This window comes from Pangasianodon hypophthalmus, chromosome 1, assembly GCF_027358585.1.
Source record: "Pangasianodon hypophthalmus isolate fPanHyp1 chromosome 1, fPanHyp1.pri, whole genome shotgun sequence".
In the NCBI taxonomy this organism is placed as follows: domain Eukaryota; kingdom Metazoa; phylum Chordata; class Actinopteri; order Siluriformes; family Pangasiidae; genus Pangasianodon; species Pangasianodon hypophthalmus.
Genome location: NC_069710.1, coordinates 14,068,037 through 14,084,491, shown reverse-complemented (window position 1 = coordinate 14,084,491; position 16,455 = coordinate 14,068,037). Strand labels below are relative to the sequence as shown.

The window sequence follows — 16,455 nt, the reverse complement described above, 5'->3', positions numbered from 1 at the left end:
ACGGCTACTTGTAGCAGAAACGTACAGCAAATGTAATATAAATGAAAGAAATATTTATATTACAGCCTAATGTTCTGAGTGACATATCAAGTGTGGCCCCAAACTGACACTGTAGCAGTGTATAATAGACTTGATCTGAAATGCTAAAAGAAATATTTGACATAAATATGAAAAGTGCACAATGTTTCTCTTACCTCAAACCATGTCTTCTGTTGGTGTCTTCTGTTTTCTCCTCTCTAACAATTCAGCCAAGTTCAGCCATGTTAATTAGCTGGTTATTTGAATCAGGTTTGTTGGATGAAGAGAAAACACCAACATGTGCTGGGAAGAAGTTACTCCAGGATCAGGATTGAGAAATACGACTCTAACATTTTTCTAAAGGGCACAGCATGATGACTAGTGTTCCTGTTTTTACAGAAAAGTCATAGGAACTGTTATTATTATTCACATGATTCATTTATTTTACACATGATTCATTTATTTGACACCTGATTCTTTTACACATGATTCATTTATTTTACACATGTGATTCTTTTACACATGATTCATTTATTTTACACATGTGATTCTTTTACGCATGATTCATTTATTTTCACATGTGATTATTTTACACGTGATTCATTTGTTTTCACATGTGACTCTTTCACATGATTCATTTTTCACATGATTCATTTATTTGACACCTGATTCTTTTACACATGATTCATTCATTTTCACATGTGATTCTTTACACACGATTCACCCTTTTTTACAAATGATTCTTTCACATGTGATTCGTTTAATTTCAGGCGATTTTTACGCAATTAATTTTTTTAATAATGTGAAAAAAATATGTGAAAATGAATCTTGTGAGAAAAAATCACGTGAACTTAAGTGACTTGTGTGTGACTTGTGTTAAAATCAAACATGAAAATTAATTAATCCTGCCTAAAGACACACACACACACACGGCCTGTAAAACCACGTAAAAACATCTCAGTCGTGTGACTAAATGATGAAAATAGCATGTGTATCATGTGCTTGAAAAAATAAAATCACGTGTGTAAAAAAATGAATCTTGTGAGAAAATCACATGTGGAATAATAAAAACATGTGTTACAGATGTGAAGCTCGTGCGAATTTTCCATAAATTGGGTCATGCTGTTCCCAAATTTAATTAAACACACACACACACACACACACACACTGCTGATGTCGCACATTTTGTGATTGGGGAGAAGTTTTTCTAATTTAGGATGGCGTTCATGAGTTTATTGTGGGTGTGCACGAGCAGACCCCTACACCCCCCCGAGAGAGAGAGAGAGAGAGAGAGAATGGGATCTCTCCGTTTACCGGGGAAACTCTGAGGCAGTCTCGCGCTCCGGGATGCGTCTCCAGCGTTCCAGCTTTTTACATTTTATTCTTTGCATCCATGTGGATTTGGCGCTTTGATGCACGTGCAGTGGAATAAATCTGAACCGATGATGATGATGATGATGCAGGACCGGAAATATCCTGCAGTGCAAGACTTCTAAGACCGGAGAAGTGCCGGTGGTCCGGCGGTGCGCGCGCGCCAGTTCCCGGCGCGTTCACGCAGTAAACGGATCTCTCATCACCGCTCTCTGGATTCAGGAGTTTTAGTTTAATCCTGACAGGAAATGGCTCATAAAGGAAGCACCTGGACTGGACGGCTCGTGCTGTTTGGGTTTATTCTCATTTTGGCATGTCTCGAGGTGGGCAATATTATATATATATATATATATATATATATATATATATATATATATATATATATATATATATATATTTTTTTTTTTTTTTTAAAGAATCAATGCACCAGGCATCTCAGGTCATTGTTATTATTATTATTTTAAAATTCACACTATTTCTACATGGAACTTAAAAATACACTGTAAATATAGCCTGTAGCGTTATATAACCTAGATGATTAAATGCGGCACACAGTGACGTCATAATTATAATTTCTATAGCAAGTATCACAATGCGCGCTATTAACACGATATTATGGCAACAGCTAATATCATCATGTGACATTCATTACACTGTGTTTCAAACAAATACGAACTAGATTATACGATTTCTTTGTATTTTTGTTATACATATATATATATATATATATATATATATATATATATATATATATATATATATATATATATATATATATAAATATATATATTTTTTTTTTTATTTTTATTTTTATTTTTTTGATTGTTTGTTATTTCCGAATAAAGTTGTGAAAAGTCCTGAAAGTCCTGAAAACGCAATTTATTTGCATTAATTCTTTTTTTTTTCGCTGTTTCCGTAAACAGCATTAAAACTCTTAATTTTAAGTCACATAAACATAAATGTATTTTTTTAAATATGTGTAATCGTTACTGTGACATTTTCTTAAAGTAAGGATCCGTTTATTTAATGTTTATGGAAGGAGTCTCCAGTGTCAGCGGTAAAGCTGTAACTTTAAGCTTTCCGATGTCTTCAGGACAGAGGAGTTTACACTTTGCGGTTTCTTAGTAGCAAAAAATGACAAGCTGCGTTCTTTTTAATTATTATTACTTTTATTCTGGAGAAAAAAAAAGGCTGGTGAGGGAGGGACTGTTTACAGCTGCTATAGTATAAGTGACAAACTGTTTCGCGTACATGCAATGCAACTATAAAGGGATAAAAACTATGACTTTTCGTTCTGTTTTAAACTGAAAATTGCAATCGTTGACTGATTGCTGTGGTATAAGAGGAATAAACCACTTCAGAATGTGCTGTTATTTTGTTACATTTGTTACGTTGTTCATTAATTTCCTTTAACAGCACAACACAGTGTTTAATTCCTTACATAAATGATCTTTTTTTTTTCTTCTTTTTTTTTAGAGCGCTGAATCCAGTTCTCCGTCACTGCTGGAATCTCTGGGGTTACCTTCAAACACAGGTGAGCATTACAATGCAGAAAGGTGAGTTTGTTAGAGATGACCATTGGGGAATGTTTTTAATTTTCTGCTGTAGAAAGTTCTGGAAACTACATTATTTTATTTATTTATTTTTTGCTTGTATCTCTACTAGATGTAAAGATCTAGCATCTTAAAATCTGGGGAAATTCTGTCAATTTAATCGTAACTAATTTCCAAACTAGTCGTAGCTAGTGACCATTGCCATTTCTGTGAGAAAATCTGAGAAAGTGTCTCCGCCCCCTCGTGGACACATTTTAATCCTCTGCTGTATTAAAGATACACAGGCAAGTGTGTGAACAGTGCTGGTTGTGTATAACCCCGCCCACTCTGCTGTCTCTCATCCAATCACGCTTTTCTCCTCTCCATTCTTTACTTTCCTAATCTTTTCTGTTTCATTCCTCCTGTTGTCTTTGTCTTTCCTCTTTTGTTTTATTTCATTCTTTCCTTTTCTTCCTTTTGTCTTTTTTATTTCTTCCCTGCCATTTCTTTTTCTTTCTTTCTTTCTTTCTTTCTACTTCCCACCTTTCTTTCTTTACTGTTCTTCTCTTTTCTTTCAACATATAGTGTACATATTCACTAGCACTGAATCTGTCTATCCAGCGAGCCATTCATCCCCAAACCTTTTTATCTTTCTTTCTTTTTATTTTTTTAATTCATCTTTCTTTCTTTTTTCGTTTTTTCTTTCTTTCTACATCACACCTTCCTTTTTTTTCTTTTTTCTTGCACTCTTTTTTCAACACATACATTTGCACTATCCCTGAATCTGTTTATTCAGCCATCCATTCATCCTCCACCCTTTCCTTTCCTTCTTGTCCTTCTATTCTCTCCTTTCTTTCATCCCCATATACCTTTTCCACCCTCTTTCTTCTTTCTTTCTTAGTTCTTCTGCTCTTTTCTTTCATCATCAACACATACTGTACATCCAGCCATCCAATCCTCCCCAACTACTTCTTTCTTTCTTACTTTCTTTCTTTTTCTGCTTTTTTCTTTGTTATTTACTATCACTGAATCTGTCTATCCAGCCATCCATTCATCCCCAAGCATTTCTTTCTTTCTTTCTTTCCCTGTTCTGTTTTTTTTTCTTTACATATTCACTATCACTGAATTTGTCTATCCAGCTATCCATTCCTCCTCCATTCAGTATATACACACACACACACACACACACACACACACGCATACACACAAAACATGCCTGCGTTTTCTCCTGCTGGTGTGACATGGTTGTGCAGCTGAACGCACACAGAGGACAGAAAAGCGTTTACTGTAATGTAACGTACTCCTCTCACTCATGCTCTGACTGATTTGGCAACAAAGCAGTGAAACCTGAAACACATAACTGTTCTGTATACACGAGCTGAAAGACGCCCGTGTATCTGTGATTGACAGGGGAGACAGGAAGGACGTCTGTCCCACCCAGACAGCAGGACGGCTGTATTCTTGGACCACCATCTTGATATTTTTAGGGTTCAGTGCGCTCTCTCTGAATAGACCTCTGAAGTGTCCAGAAAAAAAGATCGCAGTCTCTCTTATGAATAGATTCTGTTCAGATCTCATCACATAAACACTCAATTTGTCTTTAATCGTGGTAAATAAATCTTTATGTCCATCCCTCTATCTTTTCTTCTTCCATCCTTGAGTCCACCCTGCACATGGTTTGACTCGGTTGTGTATTTTTTTTACAGAGTATGAGATCGTGGCTCCATACGAGGTGGACCGTCACGGCCGCTACGTTTCCCACGCCGTCGCTCATCATCATCGCAGGAAGCGCTCGCTGGAGGATCATGGGATTGACCTTGCCTCCCCAGCCCACTTTCTGCTCCGTGGTCTCGGACAGAACTTCCACATGGAGCTGCATCCCTCCATCAGTCTCGTCGCTCCGGGATTTACCATCCAAACTCTGGGTGAAAACGGCACAGAGAAGCTGGAGACCTTCCCTGGAGAGGATTTCTGCTTCTATCAAGGGTCACTGAAGTCAAAGGTCAACTCTACAGTGGCATTATCCACGTGTGCTGGGATGGTGAGTCAGCTCTTCGTGTGATTAGCCGGGATTTCCCAGGATCTATGGGGGCGTGGCCATCTGTCAAGATGAGGCTATACTACAATGATACATTATTTGTAAATTGGTATTCACAAAAATACAGTTAGTTCAGGAAAAAACATTCTTATACTACGTTTCCCTCTCGAGTTTTTGTAAATTTGAACCTCGGTTGCTTAGGAAGCGCTCTTTCACCGTTTAATTGTCATTTTGTCATTTTTAGCTGTTTTTCTCTTTTGAGAAAGAAGGTGAGGAAACGACTGTTTATATCTGCTAGGACGTAACTGAGACCAGGAACTAACATTAAAGGTAACTATAAACGGATAACAAAAGTATGACGTGTCATTCTCGAATAAATAAAACACTAAGAAATTAGCGTAGGCAAATTGCTATTGTATAAGAGGAATAAAGCACTTCAGGATGTGTTGTTGTAGGAAAATAATCAACGTTGGGTTGGTGTGATGAAGTAGATTTATTGTTGCCACCTCCCGAAGTGTTTTATTCCTCTAACAATGTTTATTTATGAAAGAGTTTTAAGAGTTTATCATTACTTTTAATGTTGTGTTTATTCTTTACTCATTAATGTGTCCTTTTCCAAAAACTTTCATTTTTAATTTAATCATGCCGTTTTCTCTGGAGGAACGGTTGCATTGTGTAATATCACAATGTCTTCGTATGAAGACATGTAAACCAACAGACAAAAAAAAAGAATGGATGATGGGCTGAAAGAGTGACAAAAATGTGCCATCAGATTTCTCATGACTTTTTCATCAAATTCCTTTTAACCACATAAATTCAGGGTCAGCGAGTGTTTACTGGAGGACACAGACTCCTCTGTGAGTCCCAAAAGACACTGACTTTCCCTGAATTCCCTTCTTAGTCCTCCTTTGTAATTTTCACATAATGAAGATTATATTGTGATGTCACTCGTCATTGGATGGAAACTGTTGTGCTTCAAGCATTGCTTTTCTTTTGATTTCCAGACACACGTATCTGACATGTCTTTCTCTATTTTATGACCACTCATTAGTGACCATCATAGGAACATTATAATAATTACAGCACGTCATTGTAGGTTTGACTTTGCTAGCATTCCCTTTCAAAGTTGGACAATTAGCGTTGTCATGGAAACTTTCTGCTAGTTACCTGGGTAAGCATCAGCAAACATCTCAGAACAGACTTCTCACACCATAACACGTGAAGGCTTCTCTGATGAGTAATTACCCTCCTCATGCACTCAAAGCTAGCTAGCATACTACTGTGTCAGGTTTCTATAACACAGTAGTGTGTTGTTTAGGACACAGCCATGAATAGACTGGAACACGCACTCACTACATCATCGTTTATTCGTTTCATTCATTTCCATCATATCTTCTCTTTATCTGCTTTAGCAGATGGATATTGTTGTCATTGTTGCTCTCAGATGAAGGTTATTAAAAGCTTCTTCATTTCCAAAGCCAAATATCGAGCAGCACCATGGTTTAATTTGTGCATAAAGATGTGCTGAGTGAATGAGGGCACTTGGTAGGGTCCCTAAAAATCTGCTTTTGATCACATCGCAGACAATTTAAAGAGCGTTGGCGTTTTAGACCTGTGTTTTAGAAACGGAGGCGTGGCCTTTGTTTCTCTGCCTGTCAGTCCCACTGAAGGAGGCGTGGCCTTTGTTTCTGAGTCCATTGCTGCATTCGATTTACCTCGGGACTGGGAAGTCAGAGTCCGGAATGACGTCATTTTCAATTTCCATGCATCCGAGCTACAAAGTGTGGGAAAAAACGTGGATGCCTCTATGTTCATCTTGTGCTAATAACAAGCTAGCCAGCTAACTGTGATGAGTGATGCATATTTTCTTCCTCAAACAGTGAACTGTACAGTTAGTATTATAGACTTAACTAGTGAATGTGTCTGTATGTGAGCAGCTGTGATGAGAAGACCATCCCGAGTTCCTGAGTAGGAATTCCAAGTTTTCTGTGTGGAGGTCAGGAATTACGACCTCTAGTATAAATACTCTAGTATAAATACGTACAGTAGACCTTTAGCATAAATTCTTCACTCCTAGTGTCACAAACTTTAGGAAAGCTAGTGTGTGTGTGTGTGTGTGTGTGTGTGTGTGTACAATAAAAACCTCCTGACTAGCGAGGTGGTTCACTGGAATGTTAATTGGGATTGTCATTGTGAATCCCCCTGTGAAGTTTCTATGTTTCAGCAACCTGTGTGCAATGTCACATGAACTATAAAGAGAAATCGTAAAAACTTGCCGCGGAGGAAGTTAAATCATAAAGCCATCGCTGTCTCGTATAGCATAATGGAGGAAAAAAACATTACAGCCAATAAGCAGGTCAGGTTTTATCAGCTTTAGCTTCGCGTGTGAAGAAAACACAAGAGGTCTGTGAGGAAAACAGATAAGAATGAAAAATACACAAACACACACACCTATTAAACACAGATGGATGGAGTGACAGACACACAGAAAGGTGAGGGAGATAAAATGGCATGTGACGTGATGACATTCTCGTCCTTTAATCAGCAGCGAAGGGAGACGCAGTCGGAGTTAGCGGAGTTAGCATATTCGCTGAGGTAATTCTGTGAAAACAGAAACATAGTCACTGATCTGAAAGCATCACAGAGGTATTTAATACCCAAAACAAACACTGTATATTAACCTGAGAGGAGTTTAGCAGTTTTTCTTAAGCGTAGTTAGCATTACCGTAGCAGTGTATGGTGGTAACTTAGCATGAGAAATTAGCATGAGGAGTTAGCGGCTTGTGCCAGAGGCTGCACGTGGGGCAACACTGAGACGTGGTGTGTGTGTGTGTGTGTGTGTGTGTAGTGTGGATCCCTGTCCGGATCTGTATTTACAACCGCTATTTACGCCTGTCTGTGTAATCTGATGATGGGTGTGTATACATGCACACGCACACACACACACACGGGTCATGGTGCTGGGAACTTTGTTAGCTAACACTTTGAAATCATTTAATGATTTAATGATTGCAGAATTGATTAAAATGATACATTTAAACTTATTTGAATAAATATACGGTGTCTCAAGTGTGTGTGCGTGTGTGTGTGTAGTCAGGTCTGATCCGCACCCAGGAGGCTGATTACTTCTTGAAGCCGCTCCTCCTGCACCAGGTGCAGAATGAGAACTACACCACAGCACCCGAACACCATCCGCACATCCTCTACAAGATACACACACATGCACCGGAACACTCGGGCGGAGCCAAACGGCGTCACCGACGTCACGGTCACCATGACGACTACAGACACGGAGCACACCAGAAACAACACTACTGCGGAAGAAGGAAGAAATGTATGTAAGGACATTATTTATTATATTGTGTTACATTGTTCTGTATGGCAATGAGGAATGCTCGATTCTGATTGGCTGGCTGGCATGCATTATTTTAATGCGTAACCATGTTGGAATGTAACCATGGCAACAAGCAGAAATAGTGCTTTAGATATTGTTTATTATTAGATTTTATTGTTTATGATTTGTTTTTTCTTGTCTCTCAGATATGCCGCAGCCTCCCGCTGAAGATGTTTACATTTCTCCTGACGAGTATAAATCAGCGCTGAGAGGAAGGCGAGCAGCGACGCTAAGCACTAATCCCAGACTCAACGTGGAGATGCTGGTGGTCGTGGATCCGAAGATGATGGAGAATCACGGACGAGAGAACGTCACCATATTCGTCCTCACTGTCCTCAACATGGTGATTCTGTCCACACATCCATCCATCAAATTCATCCATTCACCCATCCATCCATCCATCCATCCATTCATCCATCTATCCATTTTATCATCCATCCATTTACCCATCCATTCATACATCCATCCATTCATCCATCCATCCGTCCACCCATCCAATCATCCATCCATTCATCCATCCATCTATTCATCCATCCATCTATTCACCCATCCATCCATCCGCCCATCCATTCATCCATCCACCCATCCATCCATCCATCCATCTGCCCATCCATCCATCCATCCACCCATCCATCCATCTGCCCATTCATCTATCCATCCATCCATCGAATCCATCTGTCTGTCATCTCCCTGTTAATTGGTTCCATTCATTCCTTTATCACCACATATGTACTCCATCCATCAATCCATCCATCTATCCAACCAACCGCCAGTTTTCCAGTTTTTCTCTATCCATTCCTTTCATTTCTTTCTTTCATCACAACATATGCCCTAACTGTCCATTTTTCCTTTCTTTCATCTTTTATTTTCCTTCTCTCATAAGCACATACTCCCTGACTTGTCTCATACATCTGCATATCATCTAATTTCCTCCTTTATTTCCATTCTTTCTTTCTTTCTTTCTTTCTTCTCTGTGCAGGTCTCCACCCTGTTTAAGGACAAGACAATAGGAGGAGACATTAACGTGGTGATTGTGGGACTGATCCTGCTGAGCGGAGAGCAGGTGAGGAAACACTTCTGTATTGTTTTTGTACTGTATTGCTTTTTCACATTTTTATTAAACTCCTCTTTTTTATTCCCTCTCTCTTTCATTCCTTCCCCCTGGGCTCAGGACGGTTTGGTGATTAATCATCACGCTGATCACACTCTGAGCAGTTTCTGTCAGTGGCAGTCGGCTCTGGCGGGTCGTGAAGGTCGTCGCCATGATCACGCCATCCTGCTCACGGGATTGGACATCTGCTCCTGGAAGAACGAGCCGTGTGACACACTGGGTACAACTCACAAAGCCCAGCTTTTACTCACTCTTTTCTTTCTTTCTTTCTTACATTCTTTTTTCTTTAGTTCTTTCCTTATTTATCTCTATCAGCACTCCTTCTTCCATTATTCTTCTTACTTTCCCTCGATTCTTTATTGTTTTTGTTTATTTCTTCCTTTCTTTGATTTGTTCTTTCTTGCTTTCTTACTTGATTAGTTCCCTTTCTTTCTTTCTCCTTCTTTCTTTCTTTCTTTCTTTCTTTCATTTTCTTAATTTCTTTCTCATTTCTTTTCTGTAGTTCTTTCTTGTTTTTATTCCTCTGTTCGCTTCTTCCTTGCTTTCGTTTTTCTTTCTTTCTTTCTTTCTTTCTGGCTTTTTTTTCTTTTGCTTGTTTTAGTTTCTTACTTTTTTCATTTCTGTAGTCCTTTTTGTGTTTTCTTGTGTTTCTTCTTTCATTCTTCTTTGGTTTGTTTCTTCCTTGCTTCTTGTCCTTCTTGTTCTTACTTCTTTTAATATTCTTTGACACTTTCCTTCAGTTGTTTGTTGTGTTTCTTTCTTTCTTTCTTTCTTTTCTTTAGTTCTTTCTTAATTTTTTTTCATGTGATGCATCTTTTATTATTCTTCATACTATCCTTCAATACTTTTCATTTCTTTCTTGATTTCTTTCTTTCTTCTTTCTTTTCTTTAGGTCCTTCCTTATTTATCAATACTTTCTTTCCTTTGTTTCATTTTCTTGTGTTCCTTCTTTCATTATTCTTAATACTTTCCTTTTATTCTTTATTGTTTTTGTTTGTTCATTTGTTTCATTTTCTTCTGTCTTTCTTTCTTTCCTTTTTTATTCTTTCTTTCCCACAAGTTTACCTTTGCGTATATTTCTCACACACATCAGATGTCCTCGTCTGTAACGGCGCTCCTCCGCCTTCAAAGCCTGAACACCTCGAACCTGTAAGCCCTCTAGCTGCGTTCGCCTGTTAGCTGTGCTCTTCAGCCACCAGGCGGCGGTTCAAAGACAGCAGGGAACGCGGTGATTAGGGGCGTGGGCTGTGATTAAAACCTCTTTAAAGCCTGTAGCGCATGAGAGGAGGGAGCTAGTGAAGATCTCACGCCTGTGCCAGGTCAGAGGAGAGAAGATTAAAGGCTAGTGATGTGCTTCGCTTAGCCTCTTGCTCTCTTTTCTGAAGACTTTTCTTCTCTCAGCATCCATGTCAGATTGACAGAGCTGCACAAGTGGGATTTCTAACACAGGAAATCACTGTGAATCACTAACCATGTGGATGTACACATTAGTTCTGGCTTTTACAGATCTCACAGGGTGTGACTAAAGACATGAGAGAGAAAAACACACATTTTAATGCTGCTTGTGAAACTGTGTTCGTTATTCCAACAGCCAAAAAAAAAAACACAGTATGAGCAGAGAAACTTACAAAAAAGCAAGTTCTAAGATTTGATAAATAGATAGATAGATAGATAGATAGATAGATAGATAGATAGTAATCAAGTCATTGACTCAGTTTACTTTAAGTTTTTCCTTTTTTTTAATTTTTAATTCACATACGTATACTTTTTTCCATCATCTTTCCTTTAATCAAAGACAATTCTTTCTTCCTCATCACAATCTTGATGTGTATGAAAGCAAGAAAGCAAGCAAGCAAGAAAGAAAGAAAGACCAAAAAGAAAAAAGAACACAAACGAAAACAAGAAAGAAACAAAGCATTAATTAACTGATACTTTCTTTTTAATGGTTCCCTTTTCTCCTTTTGTTCTTTTTTCCTTTCATTCTTTCTTTGTGTTCTTTCTTTCATTCATTCTCTCTTTTCCCTCATTATTTTAAACAATTAATTAAAAAACAAATAATTCATTCAGCAAAAACAATTAAGGAATTAACAATTATGTTTTTTGTGATTTCTTTCTTTCTTTCTTTCTTTCTTTAATCAAAGGGAAGTCTTAGTTCTATACTTGTTAATGGTAATTTTATAAAATCTGTACTAATTTATATCAAATCTTTGACAAAATGTAAAGATGATGGATCATTTGTAAATTGATTAAACAAATGTCTCTTTATTTAATTATCATCTAAGGAGACGTTTCTTTAACATTTATGGAAGGGGTCTCCAGTGTCAGTGCTTTGGAACGCTCTGTAAGTGATAACAGGGACTAATCTGTTTTGCGGACGCTCCACAACACAACATGTAATGTAGCATAAACTATAACCTGATAAAAAGAAGCATGAGATTCTTTAAATCAATCGAAAATGCTTTTGTTTGCAAACTGCAGGGGTGTAAGTGGAGTAAAACACTTTGTGATGTGCTGTTATAAAGCACATCGTTTTAATGAAATCCATCCTGATCTCCCTCTAGGCTTCGCTCCGATCAGTGGGATGTGCAGTAAATACCGGAGCTGCACCATTAATGAGGACACGGGACTCGGACTCGCTTTCACCATCGCTCACGAGTCCGGCCACAAGTAAGAACAATTCATTCATTCATCAAGTTATTAATTCAGTGTCATTTATTAATCATTTAAAAATAGATTTTTATTTTGGTGTTCTCAGTTTTGGAATGGTCCACGATGGTGAAGGAAACGTGTGTAAAAAGTCCATAGGGAACATCATGTCCCCTACACTAGCAGGAGATAACGGACTCTTCTCCTGGTCGTCCTGCAGCCGTCAGTATCTCACGCGCTTTCTCAGGTACATACATGTTCACTTTCTAAAAAGTTTTCATTTACTCTTACAATTTTAGGAGTAGTACACCCCACTAATGATATTGTATATAAAGAATACTTTTATTTACTTCGAAAACATTTTCGTAGGTTTGTTTATATAGATAGCTATAGATAGCTGAAATTTGGTTTTTAAAATCACCGTTTTATATTTAACTTAAACATTTTTTCTAAGCACTCATAGAAGTTAGGAAGAAATTCAAAATAAACATTACAGTCGTATTACTATGAGTTCTAAAGAGATATCTTGGGCTAAATAGGGAACACTCGTGCTGTCTCCAGTATCTAGACGTGGCGTCATCTTTTTAAAGCCACTATTTACAGAGGTGTCGTGCTGAAATAGAGCCAAGATGGCCTCCGTGCTGATATGATGATATAATACCAGTTTCAGTTTCCGGGCTTAAATTAACACACCAGTGAGGTGTGAAATATCAGCTTCCTCGTAGACAGGACCGATTTTAGTGAGCGATTTCATTAGCGCCAGTCTCGTTGATGTGTTTGTCCGGCGTTCCCCTGTCACACTGTTTATGAATCATAGCTGGCTTCGACCTTGTGAACTGTGCAATGTCATGCTCTTATAGGAAAATAATCAGTGACGAGTGGTGTGATGAAGCAGAGGTACAGTTAGCACGAGTTACTTTCCTAAGTGTTTCTTAAGCGTTTTATTCCTCTTAAACCACAGCAGTTTGCCACTGATTACGATTTTTATTTATTAAAAATACACATTGTACTTTTTATCCATTTATATTTACATTTAATGTTATGGATGGATGGATGGATGGATGGATAGACATGCAAGTGGACAGATGATGAATGGATATATGGATGATGGACAGATTGAAGAATGTAAAAATTTCATAAATCGATGAAAAGATGGACAGATGATAGATGAATGGAAAAATGGAAGGTAGGACAGATGGAAGGATGGATGGATACACAGATGATATATTAATGGGTGGATGCATGGATGGATGGATTGATGGATGGACAAACAGAAGAATTGATCAAAGGGTGGATGGAAGTATGCACAGATTTTCTAAATAGAAATAGATGTAGGCATGGACAGATGAATAGATGAATGGATGAATGCACAGATGGATGGATGGATGGATGGATGGATGGATGGACAGACAGACAAAGGGATGGTTAGATGCACTGACTCATGGGTGGAAGAATGGAAAGTAGGACAGATAGATGGATGGATGGATAGATGGATGGATGGAAGGACACAGATGGACAGATGATGTATTGATGGCTGGATGGATGGATATATGGAAGATTGGATGGATGGACAGATTAAAAGATGGATGGAAGGATGGATGGAAGGATGTACAAATGTCGTAAATTAAGTAGGAAGGATGGATGGATGCAGAGATGACTAAATGATGGATGGATGGAGGGAAGGATTAATGGATGGATGGACAAATAGGATGGACAGAGATAGAAAGAAGGATGGAAGCATGGCTGGAGAGATGGATGGGTAAATATATAGATGAATGTATATGGATTAATAGTCTGATAGATGGATAGACAGATGGATGAACTTAATTACAAGGAGTTTTCCCTGTGTGTGTGTGTGTGTGTTCCATCAGCACTGCTCAAGCTACGTGTCTTTCGGATGAACCGAAGGCGATGGAGGAATACAAATATCCGGAGAAACTTCCCGGCGAGCTCTACGACACCGACACTCAGTGCAAATGGCAGTTTGGAGTAAAAGCCAAACTCTGCACACTGAACTTCAAAAAGGCAAGAAAACGCACTGTTTGTTTCGCTCAGACTTTGGGACCCCCTACTGTGGACACTGTCTTCATAAACTCACTGAACCCAGGGGTTTTGTCCCAAACAGAGTGCCAAAATAAGACAAGGTCCTTTGGGATGTATAAGAAAGTGCAAAAAGTGCAGATTTCTCCGTCTTCACAGACGTAGATCCTGAAAATATAGCTAAATTTACACTGGAGCGCTGCCAATGAGAAAGTCTGTACATCGGCTTAAAATGAGGATGAGGACTGTGGAAGGGGGAAAAAAGTCAGACACCACCACCAAGATTTGTTTTTATTTCATTATTGTTATTGGCTGAAACACATAATGACTGGGATTATGATAATTAAAAGCTTATGATTTTGTGTGTGGGGGGGTTTTGTGTCTTTAGGCAACTGGGATAAATATGAAGAACAAGATAAGCTAGCTAATGACTTTACATTAACGATTTAGCAAAAGACTGCATGTATGCTTTTCTAATGTTATTGTCCCTGCTGCTTTCAGCCAGTCAGAACGCACGGTACTGGACTTATATTAGGGAAGAACGATAACGTGGTAAAGGTTACAGATATAAAAATGATCTCTTTAAATCGCCTGCTTTTACACACCTTTTTGTTTATGTGTGTGTATGTGTGTGTGTTTCAGGACATCTGTAAGGCTCTGTGGTGTCATCGCACCGGGCGAAAATGCGAGACCAAATTCATGCCAGCGGCTGAGGGCTCCAGCTGTGGCCCTGATTTGGTGAACATCACATTTACATCACAAGATATTTCATGTAGTTTTCTGATTAGAACGTTAGCCATTTTAGAAAACCTGAAAGAATTTCAATAAGAACCCTTCTATCAAAAGCTGGAGCTTGGGCTAACAGCATGTTAACTCTTCAAATGGACTCCCAAGAATGCTGTTGCTAGGCGTAAGCTAGCTAAGAGCTGAGGATAACAACTTGCATACCTACTGTAGCACATAGCCATTAAGTCACTTATATGGACAATGTAAAGATACAGTAACAGTGGAAACAAGACAGAACAATCTGGAATATCAACATGGAATATATGAAACTGAAATAAAGTTACGATTCTGCAAGCTAGCACATAGCTAGTCATGCCATTACATCACCACAGGTGTTGCCTCTGTCCTGCATGAACACTTGATGTCAAGCTATGTTTTTAGGTTTTGGTATTAGAATCACAGCCATTTTTTTAAATAGAAAACCTAAATAAAAAAAGGGGATTCTTGAGAACACTGTTACTAGGCAACTGTGAAAACAAAAGCTAGCTAAGGACTGAGGATCTCAATTTAGCTAACTAGCAAAAAGCCATTAAGTTGCTTATAGTATGGACAATGGAAAGATAAAGTAACTGTGGAAACAAGACAAAACAATTAGGAATATCAACATTTACCTCAGTTGTGTTGGTAAACTTTTAAGAAAATGCTCCTGGTGATTAAAATTACACTGTAATTACACTTGCTAACTGCTAACTCAGCAGGTTGTTCATGTTCATGGAATCTCGAGACATTAACAGATTTAAACCTAGCCTAAAAATAGCCTAAAAAGCCTAAAAATACAAAAATAGACTAAAATAGCCTAAAAATACAAAAATACTTATCTATTTTTAAAATTCTGTAAAAAGAAAAAAAACACAAATTTCGTACATTACTGACACTTTCTTGATATAATTTAGACCATGATACTTTAGCATCTGATCTAATCCAAATGAAATGAATTAAGATATGTATGTGTGTGTGTGTGTTCTCCCAGTGGTGCCGTCGTGGAGAGTGTGTAAAACAGGGAGATGGAGGTCCTCAGCCTGGTTACGGTCACTGGTCCGGGTGGTCCGATTGGTCGAGCTGCTCCAGGACGTGTGAGAGCGGTGTGATGTACCGAGAGCGACAGTGCAACCACCACGAGTGTGTATTCACACACACACACGCACGCATAAACATGCATACACACGTGCATATACATGCACAAACACACACTTGACACATAACCTCATTATTTGACTCATTTACTCTTTGGTCTGGCTTCCTTTTTATCACCATCACTCTTTCTCTCTCTGGTACTCATCCTCTGTGTGTTCATCTCTCTCTCTCTCTCTCTCCCCCTGCAGGCATGTGGATGGAGGGAGTATGTGTGAGGGCGTGTCTCGTGTATATAAACTGTGTAACACTTTTGACTGTCCTGCAAGTGCGGTGGACTTCAGAGCAGCTCAGTGTGCAGAGTTTAACACAAAGCCCTTCCGCGGCCTTTATTACAGATGGAAACCTTACACACAATTTAAAGGTGTGTGTTCGCACACACAAACAC

At 38.6% G+C, this 16,455-nt stretch overlaps 1 protein-coding gene across 4 annotated transcripts in view; it reads left to right on the top strand.

The window, feature by feature from the left end:
• Positions 1–1,294: 1,294 nt before the first annotated feature.
• The window catches only part of LOC113534113 (A disintegrin and metalloproteinase with thrombospondin motifs 16), a 31,129-nt gene continuing 15,968 nt past the window's right edge, over positions 1,295–16,455 (top strand). The window contains exons 1-13 of one of the 4 annotated variants that reach the window (XM_034307680.2): positions 1,295–1,712; positions 2,866–2,923; positions 4,628–4,962; positions 8,053–8,293; positions 8,500–8,696; positions 9,333–9,416; positions 9,525–9,684; positions 12,026–12,131; positions 12,220–12,357; positions 13,982–14,135; positions 14,793–14,888; positions 15,907–16,055; positions 16,259–16,431. In XM_034307680.2, coding sequence (XP_034163571.2) covers positions 1,638–1,712; positions 2,866–2,923; positions 4,628–4,962; positions 8,053–8,293; positions 8,500–8,696; positions 9,333–9,416; positions 9,525–9,684; positions 12,026–12,131; positions 12,220–12,357; positions 13,982–14,135; positions 14,793–14,888; positions 15,907–16,055; positions 16,259–16,431 — 1,966 coding nt within the window. In that variant the 5' untranslated portion in view covers positions 1,295–1,637. Of the gene's footprint in view, positions 1,713–2,865; positions 2,924–4,627; positions 4,963–5,203; positions 5,290–8,052; positions 8,298–8,499; positions 8,697–9,332; positions 9,417–9,524; positions 9,685–12,025; positions 12,132–12,219; positions 12,358–13,981; positions 14,136–14,792; positions 14,889–15,906; positions 16,056–16,258; positions 16,432–16,455 lie in introns of those variants that run through there. The other 3 variants (XM_034307656.2, XM_034307697.2, XM_034307724.2) reach the window with 3 other exon arrangements.